The sequence below is a fragment of the Antrostomus carolinensis genome, unplaced genomic scaffold (genome assembly GCF_000700745.2).
Source record: "Antrostomus carolinensis isolate BGI_N321 unplaced genomic scaffold, ASM70074v2 scaffold17762, whole genome shotgun sequence".
In the NCBI taxonomy this organism is placed as follows: domain Eukaryota; kingdom Metazoa; phylum Chordata; class Aves; order Caprimulgiformes; family Caprimulgidae; genus Antrostomus; species Antrostomus carolinensis.
Window position 1 is genome coordinate 96,457 of NW_010300375.1, and position 16,019 is coordinate 112,475.

Sequence of the window (16,019 nt, forward strand, 5' to 3'; positions counted from 1 at the left end):
TGTACCAGGAGGAAGTCTTCCTCATCTTGACAGACTAAGTAGGTGCTAGTTCTTTTTGACATCGTTTCCCTTTTCAAGTTTCAACTCCATTTCGGGAGGGGGAAGTCAGCCCTCGAGACTTCCAGCACGACAAAAAGAGATCTTGGGAAACATACCACAAGATCATATCTTTAGAAAAACAGATGTTTGTTTGATACAGCATAGACATCATGCTTAAATAGCTAATTGTTAATTATTTTAGATTTTTTATGATACTGTGTAACCCTCCATAGAATAGAGTTACCCATGGAAATGGGGTGAAGTCAGGGTTATGTCGCAGTCAACTGGAAATTCATCGCGTACTCAATGGAGGCCAGGATTTCTGGCCTGGAGCAGGCAGGGAATTAAACTGCTCTGTGCAGGTTTGGGTTTTGTGAACTTGCTTATTACAAAGAATTATTCAGTGTCTGCTTTATGGAGATATATTGTAGCCTAGAGATTGCTCACAAATTACTTGTTGCAACTGTTACACCTAAGATTGTCAAATTACTGTTCTGTGCTTTCTACTTGGTCACCTAAATTGCGAGTTACTGTTTTATGCTTCCCGACTGATTGACTCTGGTAAGTGTTTCCAAGGGGTCTGTGCAAACACTGCTGGCAAGAACCTCTCATATTTCTCATCCTTAAAAATATTTACTTGACTTTTCCCACCAAAATTGGCTGACCTCTTCAGAATTTGTCTAAAGAGAGTTAGAAGAGGAACAGATAGAGTCAAAGCAATGTGCACAGTTTGTCCCCGGACATTAGGGAGAACATGAACATGGTGCTAGGGGAACTCCACGCCCTGCAGATCCTTGCTTTGACATTGACTTTTGACTTGTGATTAATTGTTTCACTGATGTATTGTTAACTTTTATTCATAGTTCTTATTCTTGTACAATGAGCAATGATGGTGAGGTCCTGGTAGGTGCACCTCTTTAACAGAGAAATGTCGATAGGAGGCTTTCTAGGCGAGAGACCAGAAACAGGGAAGAAACCTTTTCATCTTAAAAAATGTATTATTTCCAGACAAAAGCCTTTTAGTGATGAAGTCACTGATAAGTAATGTTTAGCAATCTGATAGCCTCTCATGCTTGAAAAAGTTTTATTCATTCATAGACTTCAGAAAACAGTGAACTCTCTGTCTTATGTACTGCATAAGTGTGAGCATTCGGGAGCGGGATTCTCAGAGTTGCTGTGGTATGCAGTGTCACGTGGAGAAAACTATCCAAAAGGGTGATATTTGATTGTGATATTAAGTAACTGTGCAACAATATTTATTAGTAGTTAAAACATAAGAAGAGCTGAGCTATGTGTTTATTTATGTTGTAGGAGTGTGTGCTAAATGTGTTACAAATGCTTTATGTGTTATACAATCCTAGAGTCTCATCTGAAATGCATTTATAAATATTTAAATGCACTACAAAGCAAGAGGAGTTCCCCAAACTGGATTGCAATCATGAACTGTGTGGACAGTTAACTACCTATACTCAGTGTGACAGACCACGTGCTGCAGGCAGTAGGGGTTTTTTTAATGAAATATAAAAATAAGCATCCGGAACCATGTAAACCCCAAGGCTGCATCCACACATAGTTGGGGTGCAAACGGCACCTTTCACACTTGGAGTTGCCTGATGGCTGAGCTCAGCTGGCAAGTCACATTCATATTACGCTGTGCTCGCTGCTTACTTACAAGTGTAATCCAGGCTCCTCAAAATTGGAGGCTCTGTAGGAAGAGTTAAAATTGATTAAGGGTAAGCATAAAATGTCTTAGATGGAACGTTCTATGGAATAAGGTAAAATGGCATGCTTTTTCTTAACCCTAGTCTTGTTTTAATTTTATTTTCTCCTGGTTGACTCTCTTTTCTTATCATCGTTATTTTCCTCCTGTTGTTTGTCTTAGATCAGACGAAAGGTCAAGTGTCATCTGATGGGAATCTCCATTATATTTGTCTAACCATATCTTGGTGCAATTGTATGTCATTGTCCTGGCAAGTACAATTGCAGTTGTCAGAGATGTGCCGGTCTTACCTGAAATTCAGGGTGCCAGGAATCACCTGAATTTTTCCACATTGATTAAGATTAATGAAATGCTGTTACTAATCCATTTTTTCTGCTTTAATTTGGGAGTTATCTGCTAGGTGTTCTGTAAAACCCAAGAGAGAAAGACTTGGGAAAAATCACCATTTTTTGCATTTCCTTGCTCTCCCTGAAGCTTGACATGCCTTCATAAAATGCACTGTTTTGGTATTGTGTTGAGTCCTCCGTAGCCTACACGTGGGTATCTGCTCCGCCATTGAACCTCCATGGGCTGCAGGGACATCCTTTGCCTTCTCTTACTCCATGAGTGTTGAACTGGGTGTTTGAGGTTCTCTGTCCTCCCCCTCCTCCTCCTTCCTCCTGGCAACGAAGCTCTCTATTTGTTTAGGCTGATGGTTGTCTTTTCTTCAGGTCAATGGCCTCTCCTCCAATTTTTCTCCACCTTCTTCTTTTCAAGACAGTCCTTCTCACAAATACGGGTTCACAGAGGCGTTTCTGTCTCAGCCTGGGCCGGGGGAGGAGGAGGTACACCTTGGAGTCAGGGGAGCTTTCGTGAAGCTTCTCACAGGGGCCATCACTGTAGCCCCTTCCCCCACTACCAAAAATGCCCCCCACACACAAACCCAACACGGTTCCTTCCTCCCCGAGTGCCAAAATCACTATTGTTGGAGCAGTGGGGAACATCAGTTGTCCTAGAAGAGAGTCTGGGGGAAAAAAAAAGCCTCATCCACCTTTTCCACTTTGGTTGCAGTTCAGCCCTCTGTGTGCCAGCAGGACAGCCCAGGCTTGTTAGGGTGACCCACTGCCTCCTCAGGAGGGATCATTTGGCTTCTAGCAGATCTAAAATATACTTGGTCCCCTTGGCTCCTAAGGAACATAAACGAATAGCAAGCAATTGCCCAATGGACAGCTGTGTCTTCAAAGCCCTTGTATGTAAATTCTTGCTCCATAGATAAAGGGAAATTATTTGCTATGCCAATGTGTTACTCTGCTTAGGTGCAATGACTGTGTGTGAAGTGGGCCCAGTAAGGATGAGCCTTCTGAGGAATGCCTGCTTCCTGTTCGGTTCTTACTGGTATTTAAAACCTGATATGATGTTCCTAGGAAGGTTTCAAGAAGTATTAGCATAAGGGTCATCTCTTTGCAGGCTCTTCAGCTGGGCAGCACTGCCTTGCTGGAGGATGAATGGTTAGAAAGTACATTTAGTTTTCTTCTAATAAACTTGTTGTATAGGATTTTAGGACTGAAATTTGTTGTGAAAACACTCGTGCTCCCACTCCATAGGATGAGATTTGCTTGTCCAAGCCATTAGCTTAAAAAAGTCATCAAACTGTATGTCTGCAAAAAATGAGCTTGTCAACTGTTTTGGAAAACGCGAAGCTGTGAGCCCAGATTTACTGGGACCTTCTCATCTCGAGTGTGGCCATACTCTTCTGTTGCCAATTTCAGACAATAAGGCTGAAGTTGTGTAACTGAGCTCGCTGGTGTTAGTTAACTGTGAGCCCTCTCATGTAATATAGGCAGAGGGAGCTGGTAAGTAGAGGGGTTTTTTAAATGGGTCTTTTTGGTTTGGGGGTTTCTATTGCAATCAAAGTAACTTCTATTTGAAAATGAGAATAAGGGATGATAAATGGGTAGAGATAGCCATTGAAAGAAGTTATTTCATGGAAAAGAACTTTATGTTCCTATTTAAATATAGTCAATAAAATTCTGTTATTTTCTTAAAATAATTAACTCAAATGAGCATTTAGTTTTGAGGGAAGTAAATAAATGACCAAACTTTCAGGCACATTAATATTTTATTTGGAGATAACTGCATAAATATTGAATTTGAAGATTACGTTCCAGAGCACTGTATTAAAATTGCAAGAGTTTTCTATTATCCTTCATAATGGAACATGAAATTAAAAACTTGTTCATGGAAAGAAACATTTCTCTACTCTCATCTACACATTTTCTGCACTGTTGTGTTTACACAGGAGCTGCTCTTCTCATACTGTGAGAAGAGACATAGCTATCAGTAGGACATAGACCCTGAAGTAATTTACGGTCCTTTTGAAAATTAACATGCACCATTTCATAATTGTGTCTCAGTTCTTTGATTGGTATAGAACAAAACTTTAACCAGGGAGTTAGGCTACAGGGTTCACACTCACATTTCCAAGTTCAGGAGCCCAGAAAACTTTGGTGGTGTTCCTGAACTTTTATTTCTTTTCCCTTTTTCCTTTGGTTGCATGTCTTTGAGGACCACTAAAATGCCTTCCTGATTTGCTAAACCTAAAGCATTCCGACAAACCCTGGTGTAGCTCTGTGTTGTTCAGGAAGGACCCACAGGTCTTATGGTGCCCTCTTCACCGTAGGTGCCGCAGCTCTGGTTAGCCTGAAGTTCTTACATCCAGTGAGAGCTGTGGTCTTGTGGACGTTGGTTACTGTGACGGGCTGGTTAGCTGGCACGTATTATTGCTCAGACATGTGGGATGTATCCCACATAGCAACTCACCATCATTAACAGCGCTCGGCCCCCCTTGCAAAGGCATCTGCTAATCCATGGCTGCCCTGCTTCCCTTTCTCGGAAATAATTCTGAAAATGGAATAACAAACAGAAACCTGGATCAGACAGTCTCAAAACATTTGTGGGCATCCAGGCCAAAGTGTTTTCAAACACAGGTTGATTTTCCAACTCTTTTTTTCTTCTTGTATTGGTCTCAAATAATTCATTTCCGTAACCTTACGGTTCTGCAGTTGCTCCTTTTATTCGTGGTTCAGCAATAACAAAACGTTTTTCCCCATAGACTTGAAAACGGAGCAAACATACTCATTGTACAGCAAAGAGCAATGCAATTGTATTCCTAATTAACTCTACCCCAATAGAAAAATTCATGGAATAATAACACAGGAGAAAATTGGTCATTTTACCTTTATGTACAGTTTGCTGGTTTTCAAAACCTGTGCATTTATTTAGAGACAGAAGACTGTCACACAGATTGTGTTTAGCTCTGTTCATATTCTGGTTCTTCTGCAGTGGTTTGTTAAGAGTTAATGTACATTACAGATTTTCATGCCATACAGCTCTGTACCTCACACAGGTTCTGTCTTAGGGCAGCAGAAGGTGTAAATGATGTTTAAAAGCAATCTGTTGATCTTTGCCCCTATAACTGAATGTATAACTGATTAATCATTTATTAAACCTCTCTACATCATTTATGAGTAGAACAGAAATATAAACAAGTGACCTTTTTATCCTTTTTTGTTTGAGAAAATAACTTCTTTATTTATAGAGCTAGTGATGATAAAATACAAATTAACTTTTAATGACTACTTTTGTATTCCCTCAGATTTATCAGAAAACAAGGACTGGATCGGCTTTTCCTGGAATGCGATACCCACATGTGGCGCCTGGGGGACCGTAAGATTCCAGAAGGAATTGCAGTGGATGGAGGGTCGGACTGGTTTCTCCTGAACAGGAAGTTTGTGGAGTATGTCACTTTTTCTAATGATGATCTGGTAACAAAGATGAAGAGGTTTTACTCTTACACATTGCTTCCTGCTGGGGTATGTGAATTCAACACAATCCTCCTCTGTGTTCAAAACTGCAACATTTGAGCTTGTCCTAAAGATCGTTGAAGTCAGAGGGGCTTTTGCCTGATTTCAGTGGGTTTTGGATCATCTCACAGTGGGTACTGAGAATTTTACTCCCATGACGATTAAGTCCTTTAGTGTTAGAACAACTTTTGCAGTTGTTTAGTTGCTTTATTTGTTTGTGGGATTTTTTCGTGAGGACTGGCTTTGTTTTAAGCCTGTTAATCTCCAGCTGCCCTTTGCTTGCAAATTGTTCCTCCTCGAAGCCTTTGAAGGCTATTAGAGATGGTGAATTGTCTTCATAAGTAGCTTTCCTCGCTATTATCCAGCCCTTTTCTTTAAAAATAAAAACCCTGCAAACAAAGGTTTATTGTTCTGTTCAAAACTCAGCTAGAAGACATAGTCACAAATCATTTAGATCACTCAGGAATCGGTCTGGCTACAAGTGATGCGGAAGGGGAGTGCACACCAGGATGGGTTTTCCTCTAGCATGCAGCAGAATGTCAGGGAGACGTGTGCTATCTACAAATAGAGCCCAGAGCCAGGTGGGTTGTCAGGCTGTGCTACACCTGCCTCAGCAGGTACCTTGCTCCCCTGGCTTGTCAGGCTCTGCTCCCAGGGTATGTAGCCTGCAGCCATCCTGAGGAACACCTGATGGCTGTCTTTGAAACAATAACTTCCTTCTTGCTGCTGGCCCCTGAACATTTTGAGGGATTGATGAGACTGATCTTGCAAATCTAGGCTTATTAGCTTGCGGTGGAGCACAGCGATTGTCATCTTTTGATAGGAGTTTATTATTCCACACACATGTTAAATAATCTTACTTTAATCCCATTTATGTTAAAAATCACCTTTTCTCTCAACTCTGATAACCTTTTCATCCATTATCTAGGGAGAAATTTCTGTATCATTATAAAAGGACACAGGGCAATGGGTAATTGGGTAGGTTTTTTTTCCTCTCGCTTGAATAAGAATGGATGCCTTTATGGGTTTAACCAAACAGTTCAAGCATAAAATCCATATTCACTGGGCTGTCATTTAACATTAAAAAGGGTAGGGGGATTATTTGGGGGCCAGGCATGCTAATGTTGTGCTGGTTATTTATAGGTTGTACTATTGCTGATTTTAAAGAGAAGTCACTGCTCCAAAAATTATCACTTATAGGGCTAAATTTGATCATATTCCATAGTTTCTTCCTACAAGGTTTTCTTTGCAAGATACATAGCTCATTTCTTAATATCACCCTGCCTTCACTGACCTGTTAACCTGCTGTATCAGTCCCCATTACACATGATTTATGTAATAGTTGATATTATGATGATATAATTAGGATAACCCAATAGGAATTCCTTGCTGCCTTGAGTCATCAAATAAAGACTTATGGTTTCAGAAGTAATTGCAGGAGGCAGAATGTCCTTCTGGTGCCTGGGATAAACTGTATATTTCAGAACAAGGCCATTCAACTAGCAAGGCATTTCAGAGTGCTGGAGATAGACACCCACAGAAGACCTGTCTGAGACTCTGTTTTTTTCATAGTAACTTGGGGGGGCGGCACTGCTGAAGGTTTGAGAATTGTCTTAGGAAACAACTTGAGATATATCGTTAACACATTGCTCAGGAAAATAGTCCTGAATCTGTTACACCAGAGAGTAACTTACAGAAGAGAAATAATGGGAAATTCTTAGAATTGCTCATACAGCTGAAATAAAAATAAAATAATTGCTGGCATTTGTCCCTTTCCTGGAGTCCTTTAGACTCCCAATGCCCAAAGCTAGTCACTGCAGAAGTGCAAGTATTCTGTGCCAGGTTATTGTTGTAAGTCCCTAAATGTATGTTGTTAGAGTTTGACTGGGTCAGTAGCGTGTTGGGATTTTTTCCATGCTCTACGGAGTGCATACATGTGGCGTGCTTTTCATATATGGCAGAACAGTAGAGTTTGTTAATTCTGTCATTTTGAAAGAAAGTCAGTCGCCTGCAATAGGTTCAGGCCCATGAAAATGGAAATCTGAGGAGCTGAATGTGCTGATCTGCTCTGCCTTTCTTGCAGTCCTTCTTTCACACTGTTCTGGAAAATAGCCCGTACTGTGACTCCATGGTGGACAACAACTTGCGCATCACCAACTGGAACCGTAAACTCGGTTGCAAGTGTCAGTACAAGCACATTGTGGACTGGTGTGGCTGTTCACCTAATGACTTCAAACCAGCAGACTTCCACCGATTCCAGGTAACTGAAGTGGTCTCTTCTCTGGTACCCACAAAGAAGCTCTTCCCCCTCTGCCGGGGTGTGGAGAGCTGTCTGGCTGCATGGCTGCAGCAGGGAGTGGGAAGGGAAGCTTTCACCCCATCAAGCAAGGTGGAGAAAGAGGTGTGAGGAAACCCTGCTCTTAATTTCAGGAGAATAAAAGATTGATTCTCCTGTGGTTTGGCCCTTGAGACTTACTACTGCGTGGTAAGGTCACAAAGCAGCTCTTTGAACTATTTGGCACTGGTGGATCTGCTGTGCAAGAAATCATATCTCTCACTGTACCAATATTACTTGGTAACTCTTGCAAATTTATTGCAAAGGATTTTCCCAAAGTTTCAGCTCAGGTGCTTTCATGATTTCATTACACTCCTGGCTTTCATTGTTAAACAGTTTTTCATCTTTGAAGAAAGCTTAAGAGTTGACTAGAGTGCCTGCTAGAGGCTTACCTAGCACAAGGCAAATCATTTTTCATTATTGTATTCATCAGCATGATTATGTTTAAGTTTATCTCATGGCTTTGGGGGCCAGAGTCATGAGGTTTCGATCACCCAGGCTTGGCAGAACTGCCTTAAAGAGTTTAATGAGTTCCTTTGTGATACAGTTTCCTCAAGGCAGACATGAGAGCAAATCTTTGTGCTCAGGGGTACACTTGGTCTCAAGACTGTATCTGGCCTGTGTATCTTCTATTAAGAATGAACGACTGCTTGTTTCAAGGTCACCAGATTTGCGATTCCATCCCTGCAGCTCCTCAGGGTCTCCTGCATAAAGCATGTTTGTTCAGGCTTTGTGTGGGATGGGGAATGTGTTACCCTACAGCACAAAAATGATGACTGCTCCAAAACAGAGAGCTTTTCTTTATTGTAATGTGCTGCCTACCAGGCGCAGTTGAAGTCAATGACACAGGCACTCACAGAAAGAGCAAATGAGACATTATCTAAGAGAGGCTCTGCTGTCCCAAACACCAGTCCCAGGAAAGTCTCCAGCACAGAATAAATGGCAAGTTTTAAAAAACTCCTGCCAGTCTGCAGAGGCTGGCCTGCTCCAGGCTGGGAAAACAACCCACAATGACATTTCATAAAACAATCAGGTAAAGTGAGCTGGAAGGGAAAGTTCAAAATTAGATGTAAAGGCAACTTCTGACACTTGCCTGACGAGAGCCCCTCAGATGAATGCTCAGCACCAGAAGGCTTGCTCGCAGTTCCCACGGAGGCACAAAGCAAGCTGCAGAGGAGGAGATCAGAGAGCCCACAGCACACGCCATCTCAAAGTAAAACTGAGCATCCTCAAAAGAATTTTTCAACCATCTGGGGCACTTTTGAACTCCTTGGCACCTCAGAACCCATGCTCAAATATAAGCAAGGCAAAACAGAGGCTTTTTTAAAAGCTAAGGGTAGTTGAGTAGCATATAAACTGTTAATATACCCAGGATTTTTTTTGCAGAGTAAAAAAAATCTCTACAGGACCGGTCAGAAACTGAGAAACCTCAGCCACAGATGACACCTCTCCCGGAGTCCTCTTATCACCTTATAGTAGCAAATCCATACACACAAAATGCTGTTTTGGCTCTTTGGAGCCCCTGTGCCCCAGTACACTTTGCTCCTGCCTGACCACTAACCACACATGCCAGCACTGCGCTGTCTCCAGGCTAACACGGCGGTTTAGAGCGTTCCCCACCCCTCCAGCACCTGGGGAGCCTTCCAGAACAAGGCAGCAGGAGGTGGCTGTTGGTAGAAAGGAATTGGCACACTGCATTTTCTTTGAGTAGTTATGTAGTTTTTCTCTGAATCTTAATGACAAATGGTCACAAAGGTGACCATTTAAGTCACCTTAGCCCATGGGGAGAACCAGTTCATGTTCTCAACTCCAACCCATTGCTTAGGACAAAGTGTCATGGCTGAAAATGGGAACTCAGTCCAGTGTCTTTTCCTTTCATATCACCACAGCAGACTGCCAGGCCAACTTTCTTTGCCCGCAAATTTGAAGCTGTAGTGAATCAAGAGATAATTGGACAGTTGGACTACTACTTGTACGGCAACTACCCGTCTGGCACACCCGGCCTGCGGTCATACTGGGAGAACGTGTACGATGAGCCTGATGGTGTGCACAGCCTCAGCGACGTCGCCCTCACCATGTACCATGCGTTCTCCCGCCTGGGCCTGCGGAGAGCCGAGACTTCCTTCCATGCTGCTGGAGACAACAGCTGCCGGTTAGTCTGAGTCTGTCTTTCTTTTTCTGGGTGTTTCAGGGGACAGAGATTGGATTGCTGAGCGCTAGCAGAGGTTCATCTACTTGCCTGTGCTGGCTGTAGCATTTCGTCACGAACAGGGCCAGGCAGCTGCAAGTGTACAGCACTTATTTCCAGGAGTATTTATGCCCATAATAAAGTGTTGGTTATTCAGGGTTGACATTATGTGACCTGTTTGCTGCACTTTTAAGGAGCTCCCCTCCAGCCTGATGAAGACTGACAGGATCCAGTTGGGCAGTGCTACCCCCACTGCTGCGTTTTCTTGATTAATTTCAGCAAGTGTATTATACCCGCAGCTCCTAAACCCTCCATGTGATTGCAGCAGAGGTCATGTTCACCTCTATTATGCTTACCAAAAGCAGAGGACAGGATTTCAGAATTAATCTGAACACAGGCAGGTTAGTGGTCCTTGCTTGCTTACTCCCCTGGGTGCATACGTGGAGTCCAGAGAAGTACTTGCTTGAGCTCAGTTTGCCTGCTTGGTACAGCGGTCTGCACCAAAAGTGTTGCAACTGGTGGGATCTATTAGCATAAAATAAATAAAATGTATGTATGTATAAATACATATATGTATAGAGCAAATAAAGGTCCTTATTCTTTAAAGGGAAACCCCCTATATTCTAGATTTCTTTCACCTATAAGCCTAGCAAAGAAGAATTCAGTCTGAAAGAGATTTGAAGGAAGAATTCCTGGGGTTAGACTTGCACAGAAAAGGCTCTCTTCATGATAGATGTTTGCTACCTGCAAGCACATCTGAAGCTGTTTATGTTCAAAGCAGAGAGGGTTTATCTTTTAAAGTCTTACCTTACAGTCTCTTAATTCCTTCCTCAGAATGTATTTTTTGGACCCTGCCTTTTTTATCTTGATAAAAAGCACATACAGCCTAAGTCAGCAATACTGAAGACACTCCTTCTGCTTTGACGGATGGACTTTGTCCCTTTTGTGTTCTCGAGAGGGGACAGAATGCGCCTTGACCTTCCTACTCAGTCATGGAAGTGCTGAGCAATGTCCCATTTAGAAAGATGTGGCAATAAGTGATCCAGATTCCTATTACAGCTTTACCAGTAAAGGTTACCGGTGCAAAGCAATAAAAGATCAATAACAATTAGATGGAAATAATCACTAGTAGCATGCCTTCCTTATATGAAATAAAGGCAGACCTAAAGAAGTCCTGGGTCATTTGTCCTGCAGAGTGAAGCCAGCAGAGAGGATGGGAGCTATGTATAACCAGGACTGAAATAATCTGACAATTACTTTTGTGGTTATTCCTTTAGCCAGTGTTCTGATGATGATTTATGTCAATAACCGGTTTCATTTCTGGGGAGCTTTTCATTGCGCAGGAACTCAAGGTGCTTTTCAAGCTTGCTCAGATTATGGATAGGGAAGCATGTCATCCACCGCTGATGGCAGCTGTCTCTGGGGTGCAGCATGGCTCCTTTACAGCAGGCTGGAGCCTCTCCAAGCCGTGCAGGGAGGGATTGCAAACAGTGATAGGGAGCAGAGGCTTCATTCTCACACCTACCTGAGCCCCCTCAAAATGCTGTGAGTCAGTGCCAAATTTAAATCACAGAAAGGTGGATAATCCTCAGATTTATGATTCACATCTCTCTTGATACGATGTTGTCTTTCTAGGTATATGCATATATACACTCCCCCTTTCCCTCTCATGATTTTGTGTGTCTCCAGCGCAGTCATGGCAGGGATATATTTGGGCTGAGCACCTTGAGGCCAAGCCCTTTGCTCTGAGGACTAACAGCAACATGAAGTTAGCTGATGTTGCAGTCAGCACCCCAGCTCATTTCACACTGCTGCAGGCACTGTGAGGAAAGCCTCCACCGCTTCAGATCCCATTTGGAGTCAGTCCCATGCTGACACCCGCAGCGACCCAGGAGACTTTTATAAGAGAAGCTGCCGTGCACGCTTTTCTAACAAGGACCAGCTCACAGCCTCGGAAAGCCGTGCCCCCTGCAGACTGCTCTGGTACCACATTAGATTGCACATCAGCATCTTCAGTGGAAGCAACATTAATGTGTGATTGAGATTTAATTTATTTCTCTCTATCTCTAGGCATTTTTACTCACTGCTGCCAAGAGAAAATTTACTCAAACTATTTCAAGGATATTGTAAATATTTGCTGCTGCACACATACAAAACAGGAGGCCTTAGTACTCAGAACAGAAGTCAGATTGTTGCTGGTATTGGCTGCATAGCTTTGCTGTATTTTTTCTCCGTCCATCAGTGGTGGCCCTGTTTCTACCTCATCTTGTTATGTTTATTTCTCAAACTCTAGAGACTTCCTTCTGGATGTTGCTGGTTTCATGTAGTGGAAAGTCCTTCTTGGTTAGCTCCTCTTAGTGTTTATGTCTTGAGATTAATAACTAGCATGAGGAGCCAGACTTAGCTGACTTGACCAGGAAGCTGTGATACTGGTTGTTTTTAAATGTGTTGCAGATACACTTGTTTAAGTTAGTGTCAGTGCTGTGAAGTAGCAAAATACTTTATTTCAGAGCTATGAATAGCATGTTTTTAATTATTTATGCACCCATATGTACACAAACATCATTACAGATGTTTCTGAGACTGTCAGACCATAAATTTATGGGAAGCTTCACAGCAAAAGCAACCTCGGGTCTTTAAGGAATGTGAAGCTTATTTCCTAAAATAAAGGGTACCTAACGTGGGGACTGAATCCTGATGTCCTTCGCTGCAGTGCCACCCTACAGAGCAGTGAGTGCCCTTGGAGAGTGGGTTGGGGATCAGATTTATATGCTGGGAATGGAGCGGGACATGGGTTGGCCCGTGCCCAGCCTCGCAGCACCCTCTGCTGTCCCCAGCCCCACAGCAGGCGAGGAGGCTCTGCCACTGCCAGGCTTCTGCAGGGACTAGCCCTGCTGAAAGCAAACAGAAGGCAGACACCTGATCTGGAGTAACAGACACATTTCTTGAACATTGTTTATCCTGGCAAACAGTGCTGCAGCATAACCAGGTATGGCTCTGGGTGGCACTTTCTGCCCAGAAGAGGTAGAAGGGAAGGGAGTTTTCTGGCACACACAGGTGTCTCCTACAGAGCTTAGAGCTGTGAATATGTTCTAAATGAGCATATATTCTTAGTAACATTTTTTATGTTTCAGGGTAATTGGAACAGCCTAAGAATATTTGATAATGAGTCATGAACACATTTGAAATCTCTTAATGTACAGTGGTGAATTTTCTAGTTGAAATGAATGCTTCTTAAGCCATTAGCTCCAAGTAAATGGAGATTTCATGTCTCTCTTGTGTAACTGATGAGCATGTGCTGTTTTACAGATACTACCCCATGGGCCATCCAGTTTCCGTCCACCTTTACTTCCTTGCTGACCGTTTCCAAGGCTTCCTAATCAGACACCACGCAACCAATCTGGCTGTCAGTAAACTAGAAACTTTGGAAACATGGGTGATGCCAAAGAAAGTCTTTAAGATTGCAAGTCCACCAAGCGATTTTGGCAGATTACAATTCTCAGAGGTAAGTGTTCATAGCCACCCGTGCATAATGTCACAAGCTTCTGGAGAGGTGGCATACTAATTCCTCAGCCTTTGGAAACTGTATTTCCATGTCATTTTTAGTTGAGAGTGGCTCTCTAGTGTAAAGGCACGTCATTGTCATTGAAGGAGATACCGTTGCCAGTTCAGATCTGTGGTCAACCCTCACTTCTTACATTACTCTGAGTGTCCTCACTCCCTCTTGTTTTAAGAACTGAAGGCATTTACTGTTGTAAAAGGGGCTCAGTAACTTAAAAGTTTTGTGATTGTGAATGTTGTGAGTGCTCTGAGAGATACCTGGGAAAAATGCTGTTTCTGCAGCTTCAGATGTGAACAGGGATGTGGTAAGTGTTCCTCTCAAGAGTATGCTGAAAAACCCTCATAAAATTAGTGATAGTCAGGCACTGATGCCACATGTGAGCAGAATATTGATGTTGTAACACAAAAGAGAAGATTATCAGGTGGCTGAGATTTCCCACAAATCCTGTTACTTCTTCTAGGATTTGTCTCAGGATCTGACATAGAGTGTGAAAAATGTACCCTAAAATATATCGGGAAAGTTGACCACTAATTAAACCCGACATCTCTGTTCTGTTTTAAAGATATAAATGTCTGAGCAGTTAATTTCATGATTTTTCTTGTTAAGCCACAAATTTCAATTAAGGTATAAAATTGATTGAACAAATGTGTTGCAGTCATTATGGCCAAGTCCATAAATTACCATCTTCTTGGGCAATTAAGAAATGCCTAGGTAGGATTCAGTGTTTTGGTGTGCATGGCAAATCCATGACACTAATGTGCCATTAAAGAGATGGATGGAAAGTGTGTTTCATTTGTCAATGTGTCTGATGGTAGGCTTGCCATTTCATGCAGTGATAAATGGTCATACAAGCCTTAATTCTTGTGATTTGTGGGAGTATTTCTGCTGTTTATTTGGTACTTTTAATCTCACTTTCAGCCTGATGCCTGCTCTGGGTCCTTCTTTTGAAAGCAACTGGGCTGGCAGCAGGAAGAGTTTCTAATTGTATGATGAAAAGTATCTTGATCTTAGTGTTCTAGAACTCAAATAAAAATCTTCAGAAAGAATACATCTGATTTCATCTCTAGTTGTAGGGAAGAAACAAACCTGAGACCAGAATTTACTTGCTGGCCACTTCCCAGGTCCTCCCTCGCGCCAGTGCATTGGAACCAAAACCAACCCTGCAGCAACCGTGAGCCTGATCAACAGATGTTCTGGACCAGCAGTGCCCAGCATCAGCCTCCCCTGACAGGGGAAGTGGTGACATGTCAGTGCCCACAGCTCTGTGGGGTGTGTTGCCCTGCAGGGAGGATCCCCGCATCCCACGGGACTAATGAGCCGCCCTTCACGGCCTCATAGACCACAGCGGGTCTGTAAGCAGCCCTGTAGGAACTGCTGCTGCAGTGAAGCCCTGTGAGTGCAAAGCACGGGAAGGTTTTAATCACTGGTGAGCTTTTTTCAGGCCAAGGAATCATTTTCTTCTATTTGAAACATGCAGAAAGAGTTTTGGTGGCTACTTAATGGTTTTCATTTTTTTTTCTCACCTGAACTCTTTAATTGTCCTCTCCTTTCATAGATGATTCATATTTTAAAAGACCAGGAGGTGCAGAGTAAATCATTTAATCATTTCTAAATTGTTTATTTTACTTTCTGCCTTCCCTTGGCCTGCAGGCATCTCTGCCTCTGAGCCAAATTATTCTCTCAGTTCCCCTGGTGTAAATCCAGCATTAACCTGTTCAGCTTCAGTGTGGCTGGAAAGCCTCTGATCTGCTACTGCTTATTTAAATGGCACTTCGTTGTCCAAGCCGAAGTGTAAAACAAACTTAGCAATTCAGCTGAGGGCATCAGTGTTCGCAGGTTAAGCACCAGAAAAGAAACTTAAGATTTGTGCTTATTGGGACATATAACTGCTGGTTTTTCAGCAACTTTCACCCCATGTTCTGGCAGAAATTTAAAACTGAATGGGGCCTTTTTAGCCAAGAGCTTTCTTCTTCCCTCTCCCAGCTCACACCAGCAGGACCAACAGGAAGAGCACAGATGAGCTGCTCTGAATGTGCTCCTGGGTGTATTTGTGACCCTGATGCACAATTGAAATTGCAGCGGAGATGACAGGATCTCTCCAGTCAGCCCTTCCTGCCCTCTGCTCCTTTGCTTTGCTTCTCAGACTTTGCTTCCCAAGTAGCAGGTTTCACCACACACCACGTGAAGACAAGTGGAAAAAAAAATCATCCGGGCGGGCTGCCTGCCGGCCGGTGGGGTTAATGATAGCGCTTCAGCGGCACACGGCTCCTGCACTCAGGCTTGGGCTGAGTAAAATAAAATAAACTTACAGGAAATCCAAGAGAGACGATTTC

At 42.8% G+C, this 16,019-nt stretch overlaps 1 protein-coding gene across 1 annotated transcript in view; it reads left to right on the plus strand.

Annotated features, from left to right (window-relative positions):
- The window catches only part of XYLT1 (xylosyltransferase 1), a 90,473-nt gene that overhangs the window by 61,984 nt on the left and 12,470 nt on the right, over positions 1–16,019 (plus strand). Inside the window, exons 6-9 of the mRNA XM_010163118.2 lie at positions 5,394–5,610; positions 7,685–7,861; positions 9,826–10,088; positions 13,434–13,629. Coding sequence (XP_010161420.2) covers positions 5,394–5,610; positions 7,685–7,861; positions 9,826–10,088; positions 13,434–13,629 — 853 coding nt within the window. The remainder of the gene's footprint in view (positions 1–5,393; positions 5,611–7,684; positions 7,862–9,825; positions 10,089–13,433; positions 13,630–16,019) is intronic.